The sequence below is a fragment of the Oryctolagus cuniculus genome, chromosome 9 (genome assembly GCF_051225735.1).
Source record: "Oryctolagus cuniculus isolate XC-2025 breed Fujian yellow rabbit chromosome 9, ASM5122573v1, whole genome shotgun sequence".
Classification (NCBI taxonomy): Eukaryota; Metazoa; Chordata; class Mammalia; order Lagomorpha; family Leporidae; genus Oryctolagus; species Oryctolagus cuniculus.
Genome location: NC_142875.1, coordinates 116,455,216 through 116,475,708, shown reverse-complemented (window position 1 = coordinate 116,475,708; position 20,493 = coordinate 116,455,216). Strand labels below are relative to the sequence as shown.

The 20,493-nt window shown below is 37.6% G+C and overlaps 1 protein-coding gene across 2 annotated transcripts in view; it reads left to right on the top strand.

Annotated features, from left to right (window-relative positions):
- Positions 1–20,493, top strand: part of PLCZ1 (phospholipase C zeta 1) — a 72,220-nt gene that overhangs the window by 20,156 nt on the left and 31,571 nt on the right. Inside the window, exons 3-4 of one of the 2 annotated variants that reach the window (XM_089303891.1) lie at positions 298–499; positions 17,785–17,929. The exons of the other annotated variant lie outside the window; for it this stretch is intronic. Of the exons in view, the coding sequence (XP_089160017.1) occupies positions 298–499; positions 17,785–17,929 (347 nt within the window). The remainder of the gene's footprint in view (positions 1–297; positions 500–17,784; positions 17,930–20,493) is intronic. 2 annotated transcript variants of the gene reach the window in all.

Below are 20,493 nucleotides of genomic sequence, written 5' to 3'. Positions count from 1 at the left end.
TGAGTTATTCATATCTGTGTGTGTAGATTGCAGAAGTTCATTGTTCTGATAGATATAACTTACTTGTATGTCTTTTTAAAACACCAGAAACAGCAATAATTAAATAATATATTTAAAATGTTGATATGGAAGAACTAAGGCTATTCACCAAAAAATTCATTTCCATAGAAAAATTATGAAAAATGTTAATTCTAAATATTTTAGAAATGTACTCTACTGCTGAATAAATTTACAAGAGAGAAGGAAGTATTTATATTGCTAATGATATTTCAGCATCATTTTTGCTTCTTTTTACAGTTAAGAAAGTACATCAGATGTCATTTGAAGGTTTTACAAGATACATGGATTCATCTGAATGTCTGCTATTTAAACCAGAGTATAAAAGAGTTTATCAAGATATGACTCAACCATTAAGTGATTATTTTATTTCAACTTCACATAATACATATTTGATATCTGACCAATTATTGGGACCAAGTGACCTTTGGGGATATGTAAGGTATTTATTTTGATTTTTTATAAAATAATTTATTTATCTAAAAGGTAGAAAGAAAGAGAGGGAGAGAGAGTGAGCAAGCTCCTTCATCTCCTGCTTGACTCCCCAATGCCTGTAACAGCCAGGGCTAGGTCAGGCTTAAATCAGGATCCAGGAACTCCATCTGGATCTCTGAAATGAATGGTCAGAACCTAAGTACTTGGGACATGATATGCTGCCTCCCAAGGTGCACATTAGCAGTAAGATATATCAGAAGTGGAGAAGCCACAACTCAATCTGAAGCACACCTGTATAGGATATATGTATCTTAAATGGCAGTGCAACAATGCCTGCTCCTGTTTTGACCTTTGACTCTATATTTTAGAACACCTGGAATATCCTGATAGTGTCAGTAGGCAAAAGAACAGAGTAAAAAGCAGGCCACACATGTTATCCAAACTCACAGGGAATAGAAATTATTTGTATATATATATCTTAAAGAACTAACCTTTGAATGAGGTGGCAAAATAATTTATTATACGTGGTAGTATCTTATATGTTCCCTCTAATCCTTCCTCCTACTATCTTCTCAATGGTTATGGCTACTCTGTTTTGAGTAATGTGGACACTTCTTATAGGAAAACACAATTTTCATTTTTAAAATAATATTTCATCAGCCGAACAATTTTCAAGTACTGCATATATAGAGATCTAGGAGCAGAGTGATGCTTCCCACCTTGTGCTCCCTCCTGTCCATGCTCCCAACCCACCTCCTCCTTTCTCTCTTATTTCCTCTCAATTATTACGATGACCTACTTTCAGTGTATTTTATAATTGTAAGTGTACCCCTCCACTAAGTAAAGAATTCAAAAAATAGAAGAAAAAAAACCCACTGGTCCTCAACAGTGGTGACAAAGGCTATAAACAATAATCAGTACTCAAAATGTCAAGTTTCTCGTACAAATTATATATTTTGTACTCTGTTAGTTACAACGGATCAGGGAAAACATTTGTCGTTTGGGGATTGGCTTATTTCAGTAAGTATAATGATTTCCAGTTGCATGCATTTTGTTGCAAACAAGGATTTTATTATTTTTTAAAAGATTTATTTATTTATTTGAAAGTCATAGTTACAGAGAGACAGAGGGAGAAGGAGAGAGGTCTTCCATCCGCTGGTTAACTCCCCACTTGGTTGTAATGGTTAGAGCTGTGCTGATCTAAAGGCAAGAGCCAGGAGCTTCTTCTGGGTCTCCTACATGGGTATAGAGGTCCAAGGACCTGGGCCAATTTCTACTGCTTTCCCAAGCCATAACAGAGAGCTGGATAGGAAGTAGAGCAGCTGGGACTCAAACCAGTGCCCATATGGTATGCTGGCACTGTAGGCAGCAGCTTTACCAGCTACGCCACAGTGACAGCTCCAGGACTTCATCCTTTTTTATGGATAAGTAGTATTCAATAGTGTATATTTGCCACATTTTCTTTGTCTAGTCATTGCTTGATGGAATCTGAGTGTATTTCATAACTTAGCTATTGTGAATTTAGGTGCAGTAAACATGCAGGGGCAGATAACTTTCATTTGCTGGTTCATTTCTTTTGAGAAGGCTGGGTCATATGGTAGATCTATTTTCATATTTCTGATGAATCTACATACTGTTGTCTGCTATGATTGTACTAGTTCACATTCTTGCCAACAGTGGACTAGGGTATCTTTTCCCTCACAGCATCACCAGCATTTATTGTTTGTCACTTTCTGTATGAGAGCCACTCTAACTGGGGTGAGGTGAAACCTCATTGTCATTTTTATTTTCATTTTCCTGATGGATAATTATGCTCATCTTTTTTTCATTGTTTGAGGGTTGTTTGAATTTGCTCTTTGAAAAATGCCTGTTGAAGTTCTTTGCCCCTTTGTTAACTGGGTTGTTTGTTTTGTTGTTGTTGAGCTTCTTGAGCTCTTCATAGATTCTGGATATTAATCCTTTATCAGTTACATAGTTTACAAATATTTTCTCCCATTCTGTTGGTTACCCTTTTCACTTTGTTGAGTGTTTCCTTTGCAATGCAGAAGCTCCTTAGCTTGAAGTAATTCCATTTGTCAAGTTTTTTTTTTATGCACTTTTTTTTTATTTAGTAAATATAAATTTCCAAAGTACAGTTTATGGATTACATTGCCCCCCCCATAATTTCCATCCCACTCACACCCCTCCCATCTCCCGCTCCCTCTCCCATTCCATTCACATCAAGATTCATGTTCAATTCTCTTTATATACAGAAGATTGATTCAGTATATATTAAGTAAAGATTTCATCAGTTTGCACCCACACAGAAACACAAAGTGTAAAAATACTGTTTCAGTACTAGTTATAGCATTACTTCACATTGATCAACACATTAAGGACAGATCCCACATGAGAAATAAGTACACAGTGATTCCTGTTGTTGACTTAACAATTTGACACTCTTGTTTATGGCATCAGTAATCTCCCTAGGCTCTAGTCATGAGTTGCCAAGGCTATGGAAGCCTTTTGAATTCACCGACTTTGATCTTAGTCTGACAGGGTCATAGTCAAAGTGGAAGTTCTCTCCTCCCTTCAGAGAAAGGTACCTCCTTCTTTGATGGCCCCATTCTTTCCACTGGGATCTCACAGAGATCTTTCATTTAGGTCTTCTTTTTTTTTTTTTTTTTCCCAGAGTGTCTTAGCTTTCCATGCCTAAAATTCTCATGGGCTCTTCAGCCAGATCCAAATGCCTTAAGGGCTGATTCTGAGGCCAGAGTGCTATTTAGGACATCTGCCATTCTATGAGTCTGCTGTGTATCCCGCTTCCCATGTTGGATCGTTCTCTCCCTTTTTGATTCTACCAGTTAGTATTAGCAGACACTAGTCTTGTTTGTGTGATCCTTTTGACTCTTAGACCTATCAGTGTGATCAACTGTGACTGAAGTTGATCAGTTGGACTAGTGAGATGGCATTGGTACATGCCACCTTGATGGGATTGAATTGCAATCCCCTGGCACGTTTCTAACTCCACCATGTGGGGCAAGTCCGATTGAGCATGTCCCAAATTGTACATCTCCTCCCTCTCTTATTCCCACTCTTACATTTAACAGGGATCACTTTTCAGTTAAAATTTAAACACCTAAGAATAATTGTGTGTTAATTACAGAGTTCAACCAATAGTACTAGAACAAAAAAATACTAAAATGGATAAAGTATTACATTGTACATCAACAGTCAGGACAAGAGCTGATCAAGTCACTGTTTCTCATACTGTCCATTTCACTTCAACAGGTTTCCCCTTTGGTGCTCAGTTAGTTGTCGCCGATCAGGGAGAACATATGATATTTGTCCCTTTGGGACTGGCTTAATTTACTCAGCATAATGTTTTCCAGATTCTCCATGTTGTTGGAAATGACTGGGTTTCATTGTTTTTGACTGCTGTATAGTATTCTATAGAGTACATGTCCAATAATTTCATTATCCAGTCTGCTGTTGATGGGCATTTGGGTTGGTTCCAGGTCTTAGCTATTGTGAATTGAGCTGCAATAAACATTAATGTGCAGACTGATTTTTTGTTTGCCAATTTAATTTCCTTTGGGTAAATTCCAAGGAGTGGTATGGCTGGGTTGAATGGTAGGGTTATCTTCAGGTTTCTGAGGAATCTCCAGACCGAATTCCATAGTGGCTTAACCAGTTTGCATTCCCACCAACAGTGGGTTAGTGTCCCTTTCTCCCCACATCCTCTCCAGCATCTATTGTTGGTAGATTTCTGAATGTGAGCCATTCTCACCGGGGTGAGGTGAAACCTCATTGTGGTTTTGATTTGCATTTCCCTAATTGCTAGTGATCTTGAACATTTTTTCATGTGTCTGTTGGCCCTTTGGATTTCCTCTTTTGAAAAATGTCTATTGAGGTCCTTGGCCCATCTCTTAAGTGGGTTGTTTGTTTTGATCTTGTGGAGTTTCTTGATTTCCTTGTAGATTCTGGTTATCAACCCTTTATCTGTAGCATAGTTTGCAAATATTTTTTCCCGATATGTCAGTTGCCTCTTCACTTTCCAGACTGTATCTTTTGAAGTACAGGAACTTCTCAATTTGATGCAATACCAAATGTTAATTTTGGCTTTGACTGCCTGTGCTTCTGGGGTCTTTTCCAAGAAGTCTTTGCCTGTGCCAATATCTTGAAGGGTTTCTCCACTGTTCTCTAGTAACTTGATGGCATCGGGTCGTAGATTTAGGTCTTTAATCCATGTTGAGTGAATTTTTGTGTAAGGTGAAAGGTAGGGGTCTTGCTTCATGATTCTGCACGTGGAAATCCAGTTTTCCCAGCACCATTTATTGAATAGACTGTCCTTACTCCAGAAATTGGTTTTGGATGCTTGATCAAATATAAGTTGGCTGTAGAGGTTGGGATTGATTTCGGGTGTTTCTATTCTGTTCCATTGGTCTATCCATCTGTTTCTGTACCAGTACCATGCTTTTTTGTTAAAAACTGCCCTGTAGTATGTCCTGAAATCTGGTATTGTGATGCCTCCGGCTTTGTTTTTCTTGTACAAGATTGCTTTAGGTATTCGAGGTCTCTTGTGCCTCCATATGAATTTCAGCATCATTTTTTCCAGATCTGGGAAGAAGGTCTTCGGTATCTTGATTGGTATTGCATTGAATGTATAAATTGCTTTTGGGAATATGGGCATTTTGATGATATTGATTCTTCCAATCCATGAGCATGGAAGATTTTTCCATTTTTTGGTATCCTCTTCTATTTCTTTCTTTAAGGTTTTGTAATTTTCATCGTAGAGATCTTTAACGTCTTTGGTTAAGTTTATTCCAAGGTATTTGATTGTTTTTGTAGCTATTGTGAATGGGATTGATCTTAGAAGTTCTTCCTCACCATGGCATTGTCTGTGTATACAAAGGCTGTCGATTTTTGTGCATTGATTTTATATCCTGCTACTTTGCCAAACTCTTCTATGACTTCCAATATTCTCTTAGTACAGTTCTTTGGATCCCCTAAATAAAGAATCATATCATCTGCAAAGAGGGATAATTTGAGTTCTTCCTTCCCAATTTGTATCCCTTTAATTTCTTTTTCTTGCCTAATAGCTCTGGCTAAAACTTCCAGAACTATATTGAATAGCAGTGGTGAGAGTGGGCATCCCTGTCTGGTACTAGATCTCAGTGGAAATGCTTCCAACTTTTCCCCATTCAATAGGATGCTGGCCATGGGTTTTTCATAAATTGCTTTGATTGTATTGAGGAATGTTCCTTCCATAGCCAGTTTGCTTAGAGTTTTCATCATGAAAGGGTGTTGTATTTCATCAGATGCTTTCTCTGCATCTATTGAGATAATCATATGGTTTTCTTCTGCAGTCTGTTAATGTGGTGTATCACATTGATTGATTTGTGAACGTTGAACCATCATTGCATAACAGGGATGATTTTAATTATTTATCTTCTCCTACTAGATTTGGGTCTGGTTTGCTGCAGATTTTCTAGATCCTTGAGATGCATTGAAAGCTCATCTATTTGGTGCCTTTCCAATTTCTTGATGTAGGCACCTGCTGATATAAACTTTCCTCTTAACACTGCTTTTGCTGTATCCCATAAGTTTTGGTATGTTGTGCTGGTATCCTCATTTACTTCCAGAAAAGTTTTGATTTCTCTTTTAATTTCTTCTATGACCCATTGTTCATTCACTAGCATGTTGTTCAATCTCCATGTGTTTGCATATGCTCTAGGGATTCCTGAGTTGCTAATTTCCAACTTCATTCCTTTATGGTCTGAGAAGCTGCATGGTATGATTCTAATTCTTTTGAATTTGCTGAGACTTGCTTTATGGCCTAGTATGTGGTCAATCCTAGTGAAGGTTCCATATACTGCTGAGAAGAATGTAAATGCTTTATGTATAGGATGAAAAGTTCTGTATATATCTGTTAGATCCATTTGGGCTATAGTGTCGTTTAAATCTACTGTCTCCTTGTTGACCTTCTGTCCTGTTGATCTGTCTATTTCTGAGAGTGGAGTATTGAAGTCCCCCAGTACTATTGTATTGGGGTCTAAGTCTCCCTTTAAGTCCCTTAACAAATCTTTTAAATAAACCAGTGCCCTGTAATTAGGTGCATGTACGTTGATAATTGTTATATCTTCCTGTTGAATTGATCCCTTAATCATTATATAGTGCCCCTCTTTGTCTCTCTTAACAGTTTTTGTGTTAAAGTTTATGTTGTCCGATATTAAGATGGCTACGCCCGCTCTTTTTTCATTTCTGTTGGCATGGTATATCTTTCTCCAGCCTTTCACTTTCAGTCTGTATGCATCTTTGTTGGAAAGATGTGTTTCTTGTAAGCAGCAAATAGATGGGTTTTGTTCCTTGATCCAATCAGCCAATTGGTGTCTTTTAACTGGACAGTTCAGGCCATTAATGTTCAATGTGACTATTGATAAGTAGTAACTTTGCCCTGCCATTTGCCAAAGATATTTTCTAATATATGTTTTGAACTTCCTGCGTTCTTTCGCTGTGAGTTTTCCTTCGTTTACCTTCTTTCATATTGATGACGGTGTTTCTGTGTTTCTGTGTGTAGCACATCTTTAAGCATCTTTTGCAGGGCTGGACGAGTGGCGACAAATTCTTTCAATTTCTGTTTGCTGTGAAAGTTCTTTATTTCACCTTCATTCACAGATGAGAGCTTTGCAGGATATAATATTCTGGGCTGGCAGTTTTTCTCTCTTAGTACCTGGGCTATATCTCGCCATTCCCTCCTAGCTTGTAGGGTTTCTGTTGAGAAGTCAGCTGTGAGTCTGATTGGAGATCCTCTGAGAGTAATCTGACGTTTTTCTCTTGCACATTTTAGGATCTTTTCTTTATGTTTCACTGCAGTGAGTTTAATTACAACGTGTCGTGGTGAGGATCTCTTTTGGTCATGTTTATCAGGGGTTCTATGAGATTCCTGTACTTGGATGTCTCTGTCCTTCTCCAAACCCGGGAAGTTCTCTGCAAGTATCTCACTAAAAGGCCTTCTAATCCTTTCTCCCTCTCCATGCCTTCAGGAACTCCTAGAACCTGAATGTTGGGACTTTTAATAGTATCTTGTACAGGCTGGCGCCGCAGCTCAGTAGGCTAATCCTCCACCTTGCCGCGCCGGCACACCGGGTTCTAGTCCCCGTCGGGGCACTGGATTCTGTCTCGGTTGCCCCTCTTCCAGGCCAGCTCTCTGCTGTGGCCAGGGAGTGCAGTGGAGGATGGCCCAAGTGCTTGGGCCCTGCACCCCATGGGAGACCAGGAGAAGTACCTGGCTCCTGCCATTGGATCAGCACGGTACGCCGGCCACGGCGGCCATTGGACGGTGAATCAATGGCAAAGGAAGACCTTTCTCTCTGTCTCTCTCTCTCACTGTCCACTCTGCCTGTCAAAAAAAATAGTATCCTGTAGATTCCCAACAATATTTTTTAGATTTCTAATATCCACTTCTTTTCTTTGGTTTGAGTGTATACTTTCCTGTTCTCTGTCTTCTAAGTCTGATATTCTCTCTTCTGCTTCACCCATTCTGTTTTTAAGGCTCTCTAATGTGTTTGTCATTTGATCTATTGAATTCTTCATTTCATTATGATTTCTCATCACTATAAGAGTTTCATGTTCTACTAGTTGTTTCATTTCATTTTGATTCCTCCTTAATATTTCATTTTTGTGAGAGAGATTTTCTATCTTGTCCATTAAGGATTTCTGTAGTTCAAGAATTTGTTTTTGAGAACTTCTTAATGTTCTTATCAATTTTTTGAGATCTGCTTCTTGCATTTCTTCTATATCATCATCTTCATAACCTTGAATTGGGGTGTCTTTTTCATTTGGGGGCATCATAGTGTCTTCCTTGTTCTTGTTACCTCGGTTTCTGCGTTTGTTTGGCATTGTGGAGATATTCTTTGGTTTCTTCACTGTGGTGCTTTTTCTCGTTATACTATGACACTAGATTAAGTGGACTGTCTGCTTTTGATGGATCCTTAGAGGCTTGTGATGGGTGTGGCCAGAGAGCACTGTTTGGTTCTTCAGGGTTAAGGGTGTGCCAAAGGTGACTCACTCAGGTTGTTCTCTCGCTCGCTCTTTTTTTTTTTTTTTTTTTTGACTCAGTTGGGAAGTAATTCCGCACAGCTGAGTGGAATTGAGGGTAGCTGATATATGAAATCTGGCCCCTGTGGGTATTCATCTGCTTACCCCTGGGACCACAGAAAGAGTTTATGCAGCCCTCAGTGTGGTCTCAAATTTCTCGGCAGTCTCTCACCGGGTTGCCAAGGTTACCAAGTTTGTGTACTCAGTGAGTTCTCCCCCCCTCCCCCTCAGATTTTCACAATCTCAGTTGGTTAGCTCCACACTTTCACTAGATCCTAACCTCCTGTTATTTCTCCCCACCAGAGTCAGGTTTTTCTGCTTGGCTAATGGCGGGCGGCGCTTTACATATGTAAAATGACACCTGCTCTTTGTCTTGCTCAGCTTTGTAAGGTGAGTGGAGAGCTAGGCTAGTATCTGTGCCGGTTTCCCTTATTTATTCGTTTTTTTTTTTCTCTCCTCCAGTCAGCCTGGTGAACTTTCCCCAGTGGGGCTTCAGGCCTCATTCCCTCTAGGCTCTTTCTGCCTTTCCCCGCCAATGTCTCGGGTTACTGAGGTTTTTGTTCACCTCCCCTTCCAGCACTGCTGTGCAGACTCTGCGGCTGGGTTTCCTTGCTGTGGGCAACCTTGCTCTCCCCGTAGGTCCTCCATGTCACATCCTCTAGATCCGGAAGAGTTTCCTCTGCAATTTTTTCCTGAGCCTTTTCCTGAGACTACAGTAACTCCACTTTTATTAAACTATCTTTTCCCGGACTATTGGTGCATGCCTTCACTATTTCGCCATCTTGGCTCCACCCCCCCATTTGTCAAGTTTGGCTTTCATTTTCTGTGCTTTTCCAAGAAGTGTTTCTCTATGCCAATGTCTTGCAGAGTTTCTCCAATGTTCTTCTCTAGTAATTTGATGGTTTCAGGTAACATATTTAAGATCATTAATCCATTTTGAGTTTATTTTTGTATAAGCTGTAAGATCGGAGTCTTTTTTCATACTTTTGCATGCAGAAACCCAATTTTCCCATCACTATTTGTTGAAGAGACCATCTTTTCTCCAGAAATTTATTTTAGTTGCTTTGTCAAAGATTAGTTTGTTATAGATGTGTGGATTGATTTCTGGGGTTTCTATTCTGTTCCATCGATCTACACGTTTATTTTTGTGCCAGTACCAGGGTGATTTGATTAGAACTATCCTGTGGAAGTCTTAAATTCTGATATTGTGATGCCTCTGGGTTTGTTTTTGATTTTTAAGATTGCTTTAGCTTTTGGGGCCTCTTGAGTTTCCATTTGAATTTTAGTATGTTTTTTTCTATCTGAGCAGAATGTCAACAAAATACTAGCCAATCAAATCCAACAACATATAAGAATGATAATTCACCCAGACCAAGTAGGAGTTATCCCTGGTGTGGAAGAGTGGTTCAAAATAAACAAATCAATGTGATATATCACATTAACAAATTGAAGAATAAAAATCATTGATTGAGGTCTTATTGAATCTGTAAATTGCTTTCAGTAATATGGACATTTTGATTATATTAATTTTTCCAATCCACAAACCTAGAAGATTTTTTCCGTATTTTCTATCTTCTGTTCCTTTAATGTTTTGTAATTTTCTTTGTTGAGATCTTTCACCTCCTTAGTTAATTGTATTCCAAGGTATTTAAATTTTTTTGTAGCTATGGTTAATGCAACTGATCATGGAAGTTCTTTCTTAGCCATGTCATTGTCTGTGTGTACAAAGGCTATTGATTTATATGTGTTGATTTTATATTCTACAATTTTATCAAACTCTCTTATGAGTTCCAAAAGTCTCTTAATGGAGTCTTTTTGTTCCCCTATATATAGAACCACGTCTTATGCAAACAAGGATAATTTGACTTCTCCTTTCCAGTTTGTATCCTTTTGATTTCTTTTTATTCACTAATGACTCTGGTTAAAACTTAATAGCAATGGTGAAAGTGGACATCCTTTGTCTGGTTTGGTATCTTAGTGGAAATTCCTCCAACATTTCCCATTCAAAATGATGTTTGCTGTGGGTTTGTCATCTATTTCCTTGATCGTGTTGAGGAATATTCTTTCTACACCTAATTTTCTTAAGTTTTTTATCAAGAAAGGATGTTGTATTCTTTCAATATCTCTGCATCTATTTAAATAAACAAATGATTTTTATTCTTCAATTTTTTAATGTGATGTATCACATTGATTTGTTTATATTGAACTCCTCCATACTAGGGATAACTCCTACTTGGTCTGCGTGAATGATTGTTCTTATGAGTTATTGGATTTGATTGGCTAGTATTGTGTTGATGATTTTTTTGTCTATGTTCATCAGGGAAATTGGTCTGTAGTTCCCTTTCTCTGTTGTATCTTTCTCAGGTTTGGGAATTAAGGTGATGCTGGCTTCATAGAAAGTTTGGTGGGATTCCCCACTCTTTCTGTAACATTGGTCTATAATTCTTTTTCTTTGTTGTTACTTTTTCTGGTTTTGGAATTAAAGGTGAAATTGGCCTCCTACAAAGAGTTTGGAAGGATTCCACCCCTTTCAATTGTTTTCAATAGTTTGAGAAGAATTAGAATTAGTTTTTAAATGGTAAAATTCAACAGTAAAGCCATTCGGTCCCAGGCTTTTCTTTGTTGGGAGGTTCTTCAGTACTGACTTAGTCTCTGTCTTGGATATTCTTCTGTTTAGGTATTCCATGTCTTCATGAGTCAGTTTTTGTAGATTGTATGTGTCCAGGAATCCATCATTTTCTTTAAGATTTTCCAGTCGTTGGTATATAGATGTTTGTAGTAATTCCTGCTGATTTGTGTGTGTGTGTCTGTGGTATCCATTGTTACATCTCTATTTTATCTTTGACATTATTGATCTTGGTCTCCTTTTTTTTGTTTTTTGATTTGTTGGGTTAATGGTGTATTGATTTTGTTTTGTTTTGTTTGTCTTTTTTGAAAAAAAAAAAACAGCTGTTCATTCCACTGATCTTTTTAATTTTTTTGTTTCAATATTTTTTATTTTTTCACTAATTTTAATTTTCTTTTAATTTTAATATTTCTTTCCTCCTACTAATTTAATTTTTCAAAGTTACTAAGGTGCATTTATAGCTTATTTATTTGATATGTTTCCAATTTCTTGATGTAAGCACTAATTGTTATAAACTCCCCTCTTAATACTGCTCTTGTTGTATCACATATGTTTTGATATATTGTGATGTCATCCTCATTAGTTTCCAGGAATTTTATTTATTTCCCTTTTGATTTCTTCTATAATGCACTGTTCATTCAGGAGCATGTTGTTCAGTCTCCATGTATTTGCATGTTCTACAGGGTTTCTTTAGTTGTTAATTTCCATCTTCATTTCTCTGTGGTAAGAAAAGATATAAGATATATTTACAAATTTTTTTGACAGGCAGAGTTAGACAGTGAGAGAGAGAGAGAGACAGAGAGAAAGGTCTTCCTTCCGTTGGTTCACCCCCCAAATGGCCACTATGACCAGCACTGTGCCAATCCGAAGCCAGGAGCCAGGTGCTTCCTCCTGGTCTCCCATGTGGGTGTAGGGCCCAAACACTTGGACCATCCTCTACTGCATTCCTGGGCCACAGCAGAGAGCTGGACTGGAAGAGGAGCAACCAGGACAGAATCCGGTGCCCCAACCGGGACTAGAACCCAGGGTGCTGGTGCCATAGGCAGAGGATTAGCCTAGTGAGCCATGGCACTGGCCAAAATTTTTAAATTTGTTAAGACTTGCTCTATGGCTTCATGTGTGGCCTATCCTAGATAAAGCTCAATGCAATGATGAAAAGAATATGTATTCTGCAGCTGTGGAGTGACATATTCTCTAGCACCAATTAAGTCCATTTGCTTTTAGAATCTATATATCTCCCTTTAAATCCATTAACTTTTTTTAAATAGCTGAGTTCTCTGTCATTGGGTGCATCTACATTTATTATGGTCACATTTTTCTGTTGAATTGATCATAATCATAACATAATGCACTTCTTTAACAGTTTTTGTGTTAAAGTCCATTTTGTCTATTATGATGGCTACAGACACTCATTTTTGCTTTCTAGGAGCATGGAATATCTTTTTAAATCATTTTTCTTTCTGTCTGTGTGTATCTTTGTTGGTGAGGTGTGTTTCTTATAGGCAGCAAACAAATGGGTCTTGTTTTTTTAATCCATTCAGGCAGTCTGTACCTTTTAATTTAATAATTTAGGCCATTTATCCTCAGGACTATGATTAATAAATATTGGTTTTGTCCTAATATTTTCCATAAATGTTCCTGTTGTTTGCTTTGGATTTCCATTGTACTTTTGCTAGGATATTTTCTGCCTTCACATTCTTTCATAATGATGACTATAATTCTCTTTTTCTGTGTGTAGCATATGCTTAAGAAACATTTGTAAGACTGGACAAGTAGTGACAAATTCTTTGAGTTTCTGTTTGTTTGGAAGATCTCCATTTTAACTTCATTTATAAATGAGAGCTTCGCTGGGTACAGTATTCTAGTTTGACAATTTCTTTCTTTTAGCACTTGGACTATTTCTCTCCATTCTCTCATAGTCTGTAGTTTCTGATAAGAAATCAGCCTTTAGTCTAATTTGGGATCCTCTGAACATAATCTGATCAGAATCTTTTCTTCATGTTTTACTATTGAAAGTTTGACTACAATGTGTCTTGGTGAAAATGTTTTCTGATCATTTCTAGTAGGAGTTCTGTGTGCTTCCTATACTTGGTTGGTTTTCCATTTCTTTCTCCAAATTATGGAAGTTTTCTGCTATTATTTCACAGAATATGCCTTCTATTCCAATGTCTCTTTCCATACCTTCAGGAACACATGTATGTTTGCTCATTTGATAGTATATAATAAATCTTGAATACTGTCTTCAGATTTTTAATTTTTTCTTTTTTGTTCTTGTCTGGCTGAGATTTCCATGGTTTTGTTTTCTAACATGGATATTCTTTCTTTGCCTCACCAAGTATGTTGTGAGGATTTTTCTTTGTATTTTCTATTTGACATATTTAATTCTTCTTATCTGATATTTCAGTTTGATTTATCTTAATTATTTCAGTCTCTGCCAAATTTTTCATCCGTATTGTGTATGAATTTCTTTATCTCATGAATTTGTTTTTCTATGTTTCTGAATAATTTTATGATCATTCTTTTGAATTCATTTTTAGGCATTTCATCAATATCTTCATCTTCCTATTCTAACATTGAAGTGTGTTGTTCCTTTTGGGGAGTCATGTTGTCTTCCTTGTTCTTGTTTCTTAAATTTCTGCAGTTGTTTTCAGGCATTTGTGGAATTGCTTGTTGGTTTTCTCCTCTGGTGGGTTTTATCTTTGAGCTATGCCTCTGTGGTTTAAGGAGGTGTTTCCTCCTTGAGAGAATATCCAGAGGTATGTGCTGGGTGGGTCCAGGAAGCTCTGGTCAACATTCAAGGGGAGGGGGGTTGAGAATCCATGGTGACACCCAAGTTGCTTGTGGTAGATTTCCTCTATTGTCAGAAGGTGGGAGGATATGATCTCACCTGCTATTGTCAATACAACCTTCCCTCCTCTCTCCCAAGGTGATCAGTACCTGAGGTTAGCCCACAGTGGATACAACTCCCATGCATGCAAGCACATGAACCACACAAAGGATTTATGCAATCCTCAGTTTGAGTATAGAACCCTCTGCAGTGACTCACCTCAGACATTCAGGGAGCTCTGAGCTTCTGATTCCAGACACAGTGATGGCCCAGAGACCAAGCTACATACCATACCTTATTGTGCAGTCACTGAATTCTCCATGGTCATAGCACAAAAGGCTTCCATAGTCACAGGATGCAGAGCATCCACTCTCAGCCCCATGGGACTGCCTCACCCATGGAAAGAGCAGAGACAGCTACCTGCGTGCGCTCTGCCTTGTCAGTTTAAGTCCCAGAGCTTGTAATAAGTTCATAGGATGGGAGTACCTCACAGTCCTAAGTGGGTACCCAGCCCTCTTCAACCCACCCACCAAGACTCAAAGTCAGTGAGGGAATGCAGGTTTCCCCCTCTGGTAAAATCTCCCAGTTGTGCACAAGCCACCCCAACCTCTACTGGCATCAAGATGGTACCGTTTCCCCACCAGTCACTGGATGCCCTTGTGAGGGGATGGGAAGAAAGAAATGTGCTTTCCCTTCACTGGATTAGCTGGGTATCCTGCGCCCAATTAGGGCTTCAGGCTGGACTCAAAGTCAGAGTGATCTGCAGCGTTTTCCTTCAGGCCATATCTCCAGTGGCATGGGCCATGACGGGCTGCTCTCACCTCGCTCTCAGACGCTAGTGTCTCCTCCAGGCCCTGGCTGCAGGACTCATGGGTGGTGTCCCCTCCCACTGTTTCATATCCACACGTTCCACATTGCTCCATAGCATCTCTCTTCTTTCTGTAGAGTCTCCGCTACAAACTTCTATCTCTCCCCTGGGAATGCACTTCCTCCTCTTCTGTAATCTTTCCCTGGTTAAAATCAGCACGTCTTTTCCCTATTCAACCATCTTGGAATTGCAGAACATATGGCTTTTCTTATTTAGCTAACTAGAACACCTTAGATTTGATCAAGTTGGTTAAAGTTAATTCTAAGACTTTAGAAAATAATGCCGGGAAAGAGAACATGTAAATACAGTAAATTTTGTACTAGGCATTCACAGGTAAATATCTTAATAAATTTGTATGTCAAATAGGGTGGAGGACTTTGCTTTCAGAGATTGGAAACATCAGGACCAAAGGCCATATAACGTCTGCAAAATCATTTCACCCTGCTCAGGCAACAGCAAGTGTGACTTGAAATTTAATAAATATATAACATGTTCAACAGGGGAAATGATGAGAGGAAGCCAGCAAATGTGGCTGGAAACAAGTAAATGGTGAAGGAAGGGAGATGAGTTTGAGGAGGTAGACAGGGTCTGTTTACGGGTGTATTGCAGACCATTGAAGGGTAATGAGTTTGTTAGAATTGTGCTGGGAAGCCACTACAGGGATTTCCCTCAAGGTAGCATCATAATTTGATTTACTCTTTCCTGTGGAAGAAAAACTGATGGGACAAGAGTGGAGATAGATAATGATTTGGAGAAAATATTGTAGCAGTTTAAATTATGATTATTATGTGGATGGTGAGCTCATGAGGCAGCTGCTTGGTGGTTGAGTTTTAAAAAAAATCAGAGATAGAGAAAGAAAGATACAGAGTGAGTTTTCTTTCTGATGGTTCATTTTTCACAGCCCACAATGGTCCCAGGCTGGGCTGAGACTGAAGCGTGGTGCCAGGATCTCAATTCAGGTCTCCTATATGGTGTCAGGAATCTTGAGCTGTCACTATTGCTTCCCAGGGTCTGCATTAGCTGGAAGCTGGAGTCAAGAACAGGAGTCAGGTTTCATACTTGGAAGGTCTGATGTGGGACTCTGACATCTTATTCAGTGGTTGGATTTGAGATATTTTGGGTAGGCAGAGTCAGCAAATTTCCCACATGGTCTGAATGGATATATGAGAGTGAGAGGGAAGAATTTCACTCAAGATTTTGGGCTGAAAACCACATCTGTTGAGTGAGATGTTGAAGTCTAAGGGAGAAACTCATTGTAGAATATGAGGCAAAAACCAGAGTTCTGTTGTCCCACGTTAAGCCTGAGATACTAATTAGTTCTTAAAGGGCTAGGTCAAAGGGGCAGTTGGACATATATGTCTGGAATTTGGAAAAAAATGTTGATTCTGGAAAAATAGAATTGGAAATAAGTGCACATAAACTATTAAAGCTTTTATGAGCCTAAATTTGATTCCTTGATCTTATAGACTCAAAAAAAAAAATAAAGACTAGATAGAAAATGCAGGATTCAGAGTCCACAGCACTAAGTATTGTACCATATTGGTAGTGCTGACACTATTGCTGGCACATATTAGCTCAATGTCAGGCCATGTTGGTGAAAAATGAAAAGAAAGCTTTGTTCAGTTCAGTGCTGCTGTGTGTGTGTGTGTGTGTGTGTGTGTTACTGAGTAAAATTTTTAAAAAAGCACACCATATCACCATATACACATTTATAGGAATTAATTACACACTTTTAAACATTAATAAATCAGTGAATTTTAGCAAATCAATGACCAAAAGTAGCCCGTTTTCATGGTGGCATATAATGATCTGCTTTAAGTTGTCTGTGAAGACTTTGTATATTCATTTGTATTTGTATGTTTGTATTTCTCTATTTGTATACTCATTATTAGAAAGTCAGTGAAAGGTCTTCATGCAGTCAGCTCCAGTGGACAAGTGTAAATCAAAGTATGTGTGTGAATAAAGCATTTTCTTCACTGTTCTCTTACAGTGAAAACACTGAAAATTCATGTAAGCCCAGTAGTACCTACAACTGATTTATGAACCCTGAGATAGGATTTATATCTAGGTCAAGAAACAGATTTACTTGATGGGTGGAAAAATCAAATCTGGTTTTAGATATTAGCAGAAGCAGAAATATTTTTTCTTCAGTTCTGATTAAGTGGTGAACTTGGTGAATTACGAGGCAGTCAGTTCACACTTTCTCGCAGTGAAATTATGACTCAGACAGACATAGAATAGCAGGTATATATGTTTCATTTTCATAAATTTCACTTTTTCCAGTTCTAACTTCGGTTAGAATTAATGAGGGCCATATATAAAATAGTTAAGAAGATAAGCATTGGTTGCTAAGGCCTCAGGCCCTCTCCCTTCTACTCTCTCTTTTTGCAACATTTTCTCCTGGGAGAAAGTATTGTCATGACTTCTTCCATGTGAATCCATCCCTTCCTGCAACACATTCCATTCACCAAACTTGATGTGAGCAAAGGATCAGACGACATGTTATTAAAGCGCTTTATAATTCCGAGATAGCTATCAACATTATCTAATTTCAGTGACACTGCCTTTGACAGTGGCTAAATCATAAACACAACTGAGTTCGGGTTAGGGACATTTGAGAGCTGCAAGTGTTGATACAGATGCCTTTTTGCTTACTGAAAACCAATTATTAAAAGGCAAAATATCTGACTAGGAAGAAACAGACATAGCATGGTACTGTGCAGGTGATTTGTTCTTTCCTTTGAATGTCGTGAATTTCTAGATGCAAAAATTGTCCTATGAATTTCTTCATTTATTGAAAAATTATAAACTATCTTTAAAATATTTTGATATATTATGGTATATATTCTCAATGGTTCAGGAATGACGCTCTATTTTGCTGAATTTTGCCAGTGCCCTTGTGAAAGGATGTCGTTGTCTGGAAATTGACTGCTGGGATGGATCACAAGATGAACCTGTTGTCTACCATGGATATACGCTCACCAGCAAGCTCCTTTTTAAAACTGTTATCCAATCGATACAGAAATATGCATTCTTGGTACGTGTATGTCTTTGCTTAATTATAGTTATTTAAATATAATCAGCCAATTTTCTTGCTTCAAAATCCTTTAATGTTTGGACTTTGTTTAGATCAGTAATATTTCATACTGTGGGTTATGAGCTGTTAGTAGCTGTAAAATCCATGCAGTATATAGTTAAAAGTGGATTTTTTAAAAAAATAATATCAAGTAGTGAGACACATGTGGTTTCATAGAACTTTTTGTCTAATCATGTATGTGCATATACGTGTTTGTATGAATATTGTATCACAATGTCAGACATATTTCTCACTATGGGTTATGTTCAAAAATATTTGAGAAATAATAGTAGTAAGTAATAGTGATTTTTTAACCAATATTCAACTCTTTTTTTTAAAAAAAGATTTATTTATTATTTGAAAGTTAGAGTTACAGAGAGGCAGAGGCAGAGAGAGAGAGAGAAAAAGAGAAAGAGAGAGAGAGAGACATCTTCCATCTGCTGGTTCACTCCCTAGATGGCTGCAATGGCTGGAGCTGTGCCAATCCAAAGCCAGGAGCCAGGAGCTTGCTCCTGCTCTTCCACATGGGTGCAGGGGCACAAGGACTTGAGCCATCTTCTTCTGCTTTCCCAGGCCATAGCAGAGAGCTGGATCGGAAGTGGAGCAGCGAGACTCAAACTGGTGCCCGTATGAGGTATCAGCACTGCACAGCGGTTTTACCTGCTACACCACAGCACCAGCCCCCAATATTCAACTCTTTCAGTATCTCAGTTTTGACAGTTTTCATGACTACAATGGTGCTATTCATATAGAATGTTCAGAAATTAACTTTGGATTTTAAAATAATTATTCAATTTATTTAAGTTACTGATGCAAATATCTAGTTCTTCCTAGAACTAAGTATAGCTTACTTACTCATCCTGGTCTATTAATTGAGTATGTTTTAGCAATGATTTATTTTTAAAGTGTTTTGGGTAATATTTGAACCCTTTTACAGCTTAGCTGTTTATGTACTTTCAGACAGTTTAAATTGCTTTTATAAACTTAGTAGGAAGGATCTTCAAAAAAATTCATGGAAAATGCACATTAGTTTTAGGTTCTGTTTTCCCTAAGTATTTTGAAGTGCTCTCATACATTTGATTTCTCAGGTCAGTACTTCAATTGTAATGCAATTATTATATAATTAATGATTTAATAAAGTCTTACTAAGTACTTAAACAGTATATATTTAATAAGCCCATAAAATATACCTATAATTTAATAAAATTTAAGTTCTTATGATGATGTCAGTATACTACAAAATCTATAAATATAAACCTAAATTCACAAAAATTATATCATATGTTCTATTATATATTAAAATAGAATTTAAATAAACATTCCTAAGATATGAATACCAAATATACACAGTTTCTCTTTTTATATGAAAACATTCATATTTTTCATTGATTCTCTTCAACATCTGATTTTTGATGATTTCTAAGCTTATATCATCCTTCCAACCTCTCTCTTGAACTCTATGCAAAAGTATGCAAGTATATTTTTAACATTCTCATTTGATTGTTGAATGGGTATATTTAACTGAACAAGTTTAAAACCAAGCTCAATAATTTAATCTTTGTACCAATCTTATACCATCTCTGGTCTCTTCCATCTCAGTCATTCATAAATTCCATATGCCCAAGTCAAAAATCATCGTTGTCAACTTTAGGTCTCCTCTTCCCTCAAACCCCTGAATCAATTCTTCAGCAAATCATCTTGGCTCTACTTCAAAAATATATCCTAAATTTAAGTCCCTCATCCAATTCTACTGTCACTCTGCTGATCACCTCTCGCTTGGATTATTGTAGTGGCTTCTTTCCTAGTGTTCTTGCTTCTCTCCTTACTTCTCTGCAGTCTGATATTTACATCTCAATCACAGTGACTTTGATTAGTGGTCATGTCATTTCCCTTGTCAATACCTTTAAAACCACTCAGAATAAAAGCTAAAACCCATACTGTCACTCACAAGGCTCTATGTGATTGGTTTCTCATTACCTCTCAGAACTCTCCTGCTATTCTATACCCGATTCATTTGACCATCCTGGTTTCCTTAGCCTTTTCCAGACTCATCTCCACTCTTCTCAAATATTTACATAGCTAACTCTGTCACTTAATGCAGTGTAGGTAACTGAGGGAATTAAGAGAAATGAGACCATCTTAAATTCATAAGCCCTGCATGGATGGAAAATAGTTTCCAAGAATCCAAGAGCAAGAAATGAATGATTAGACTGAAAAACAAACAAAAAAGTATCCAAATTGGAATTGAAGAAGTAAAAGTATCTCTTATGATATGACCTTATATGTAAATAATACTAAATTTCCTACCAAGACCAATCACAATTCTTGGAACCAAAAATTCATTCAGTAAAGGGCAGGATACAAAAATCAACATACACAAATCTATAACATTCTTAAATACAAATAGTGACCTAAATGAAAAAGCAGTTAAGATAATTACCCCATTTAGGATACATTTCCTTAAATACATTTAGTCAAGGAGGTAAAAGATCTGTATATTGAAAACTGTGAAGTACTGATGAAAG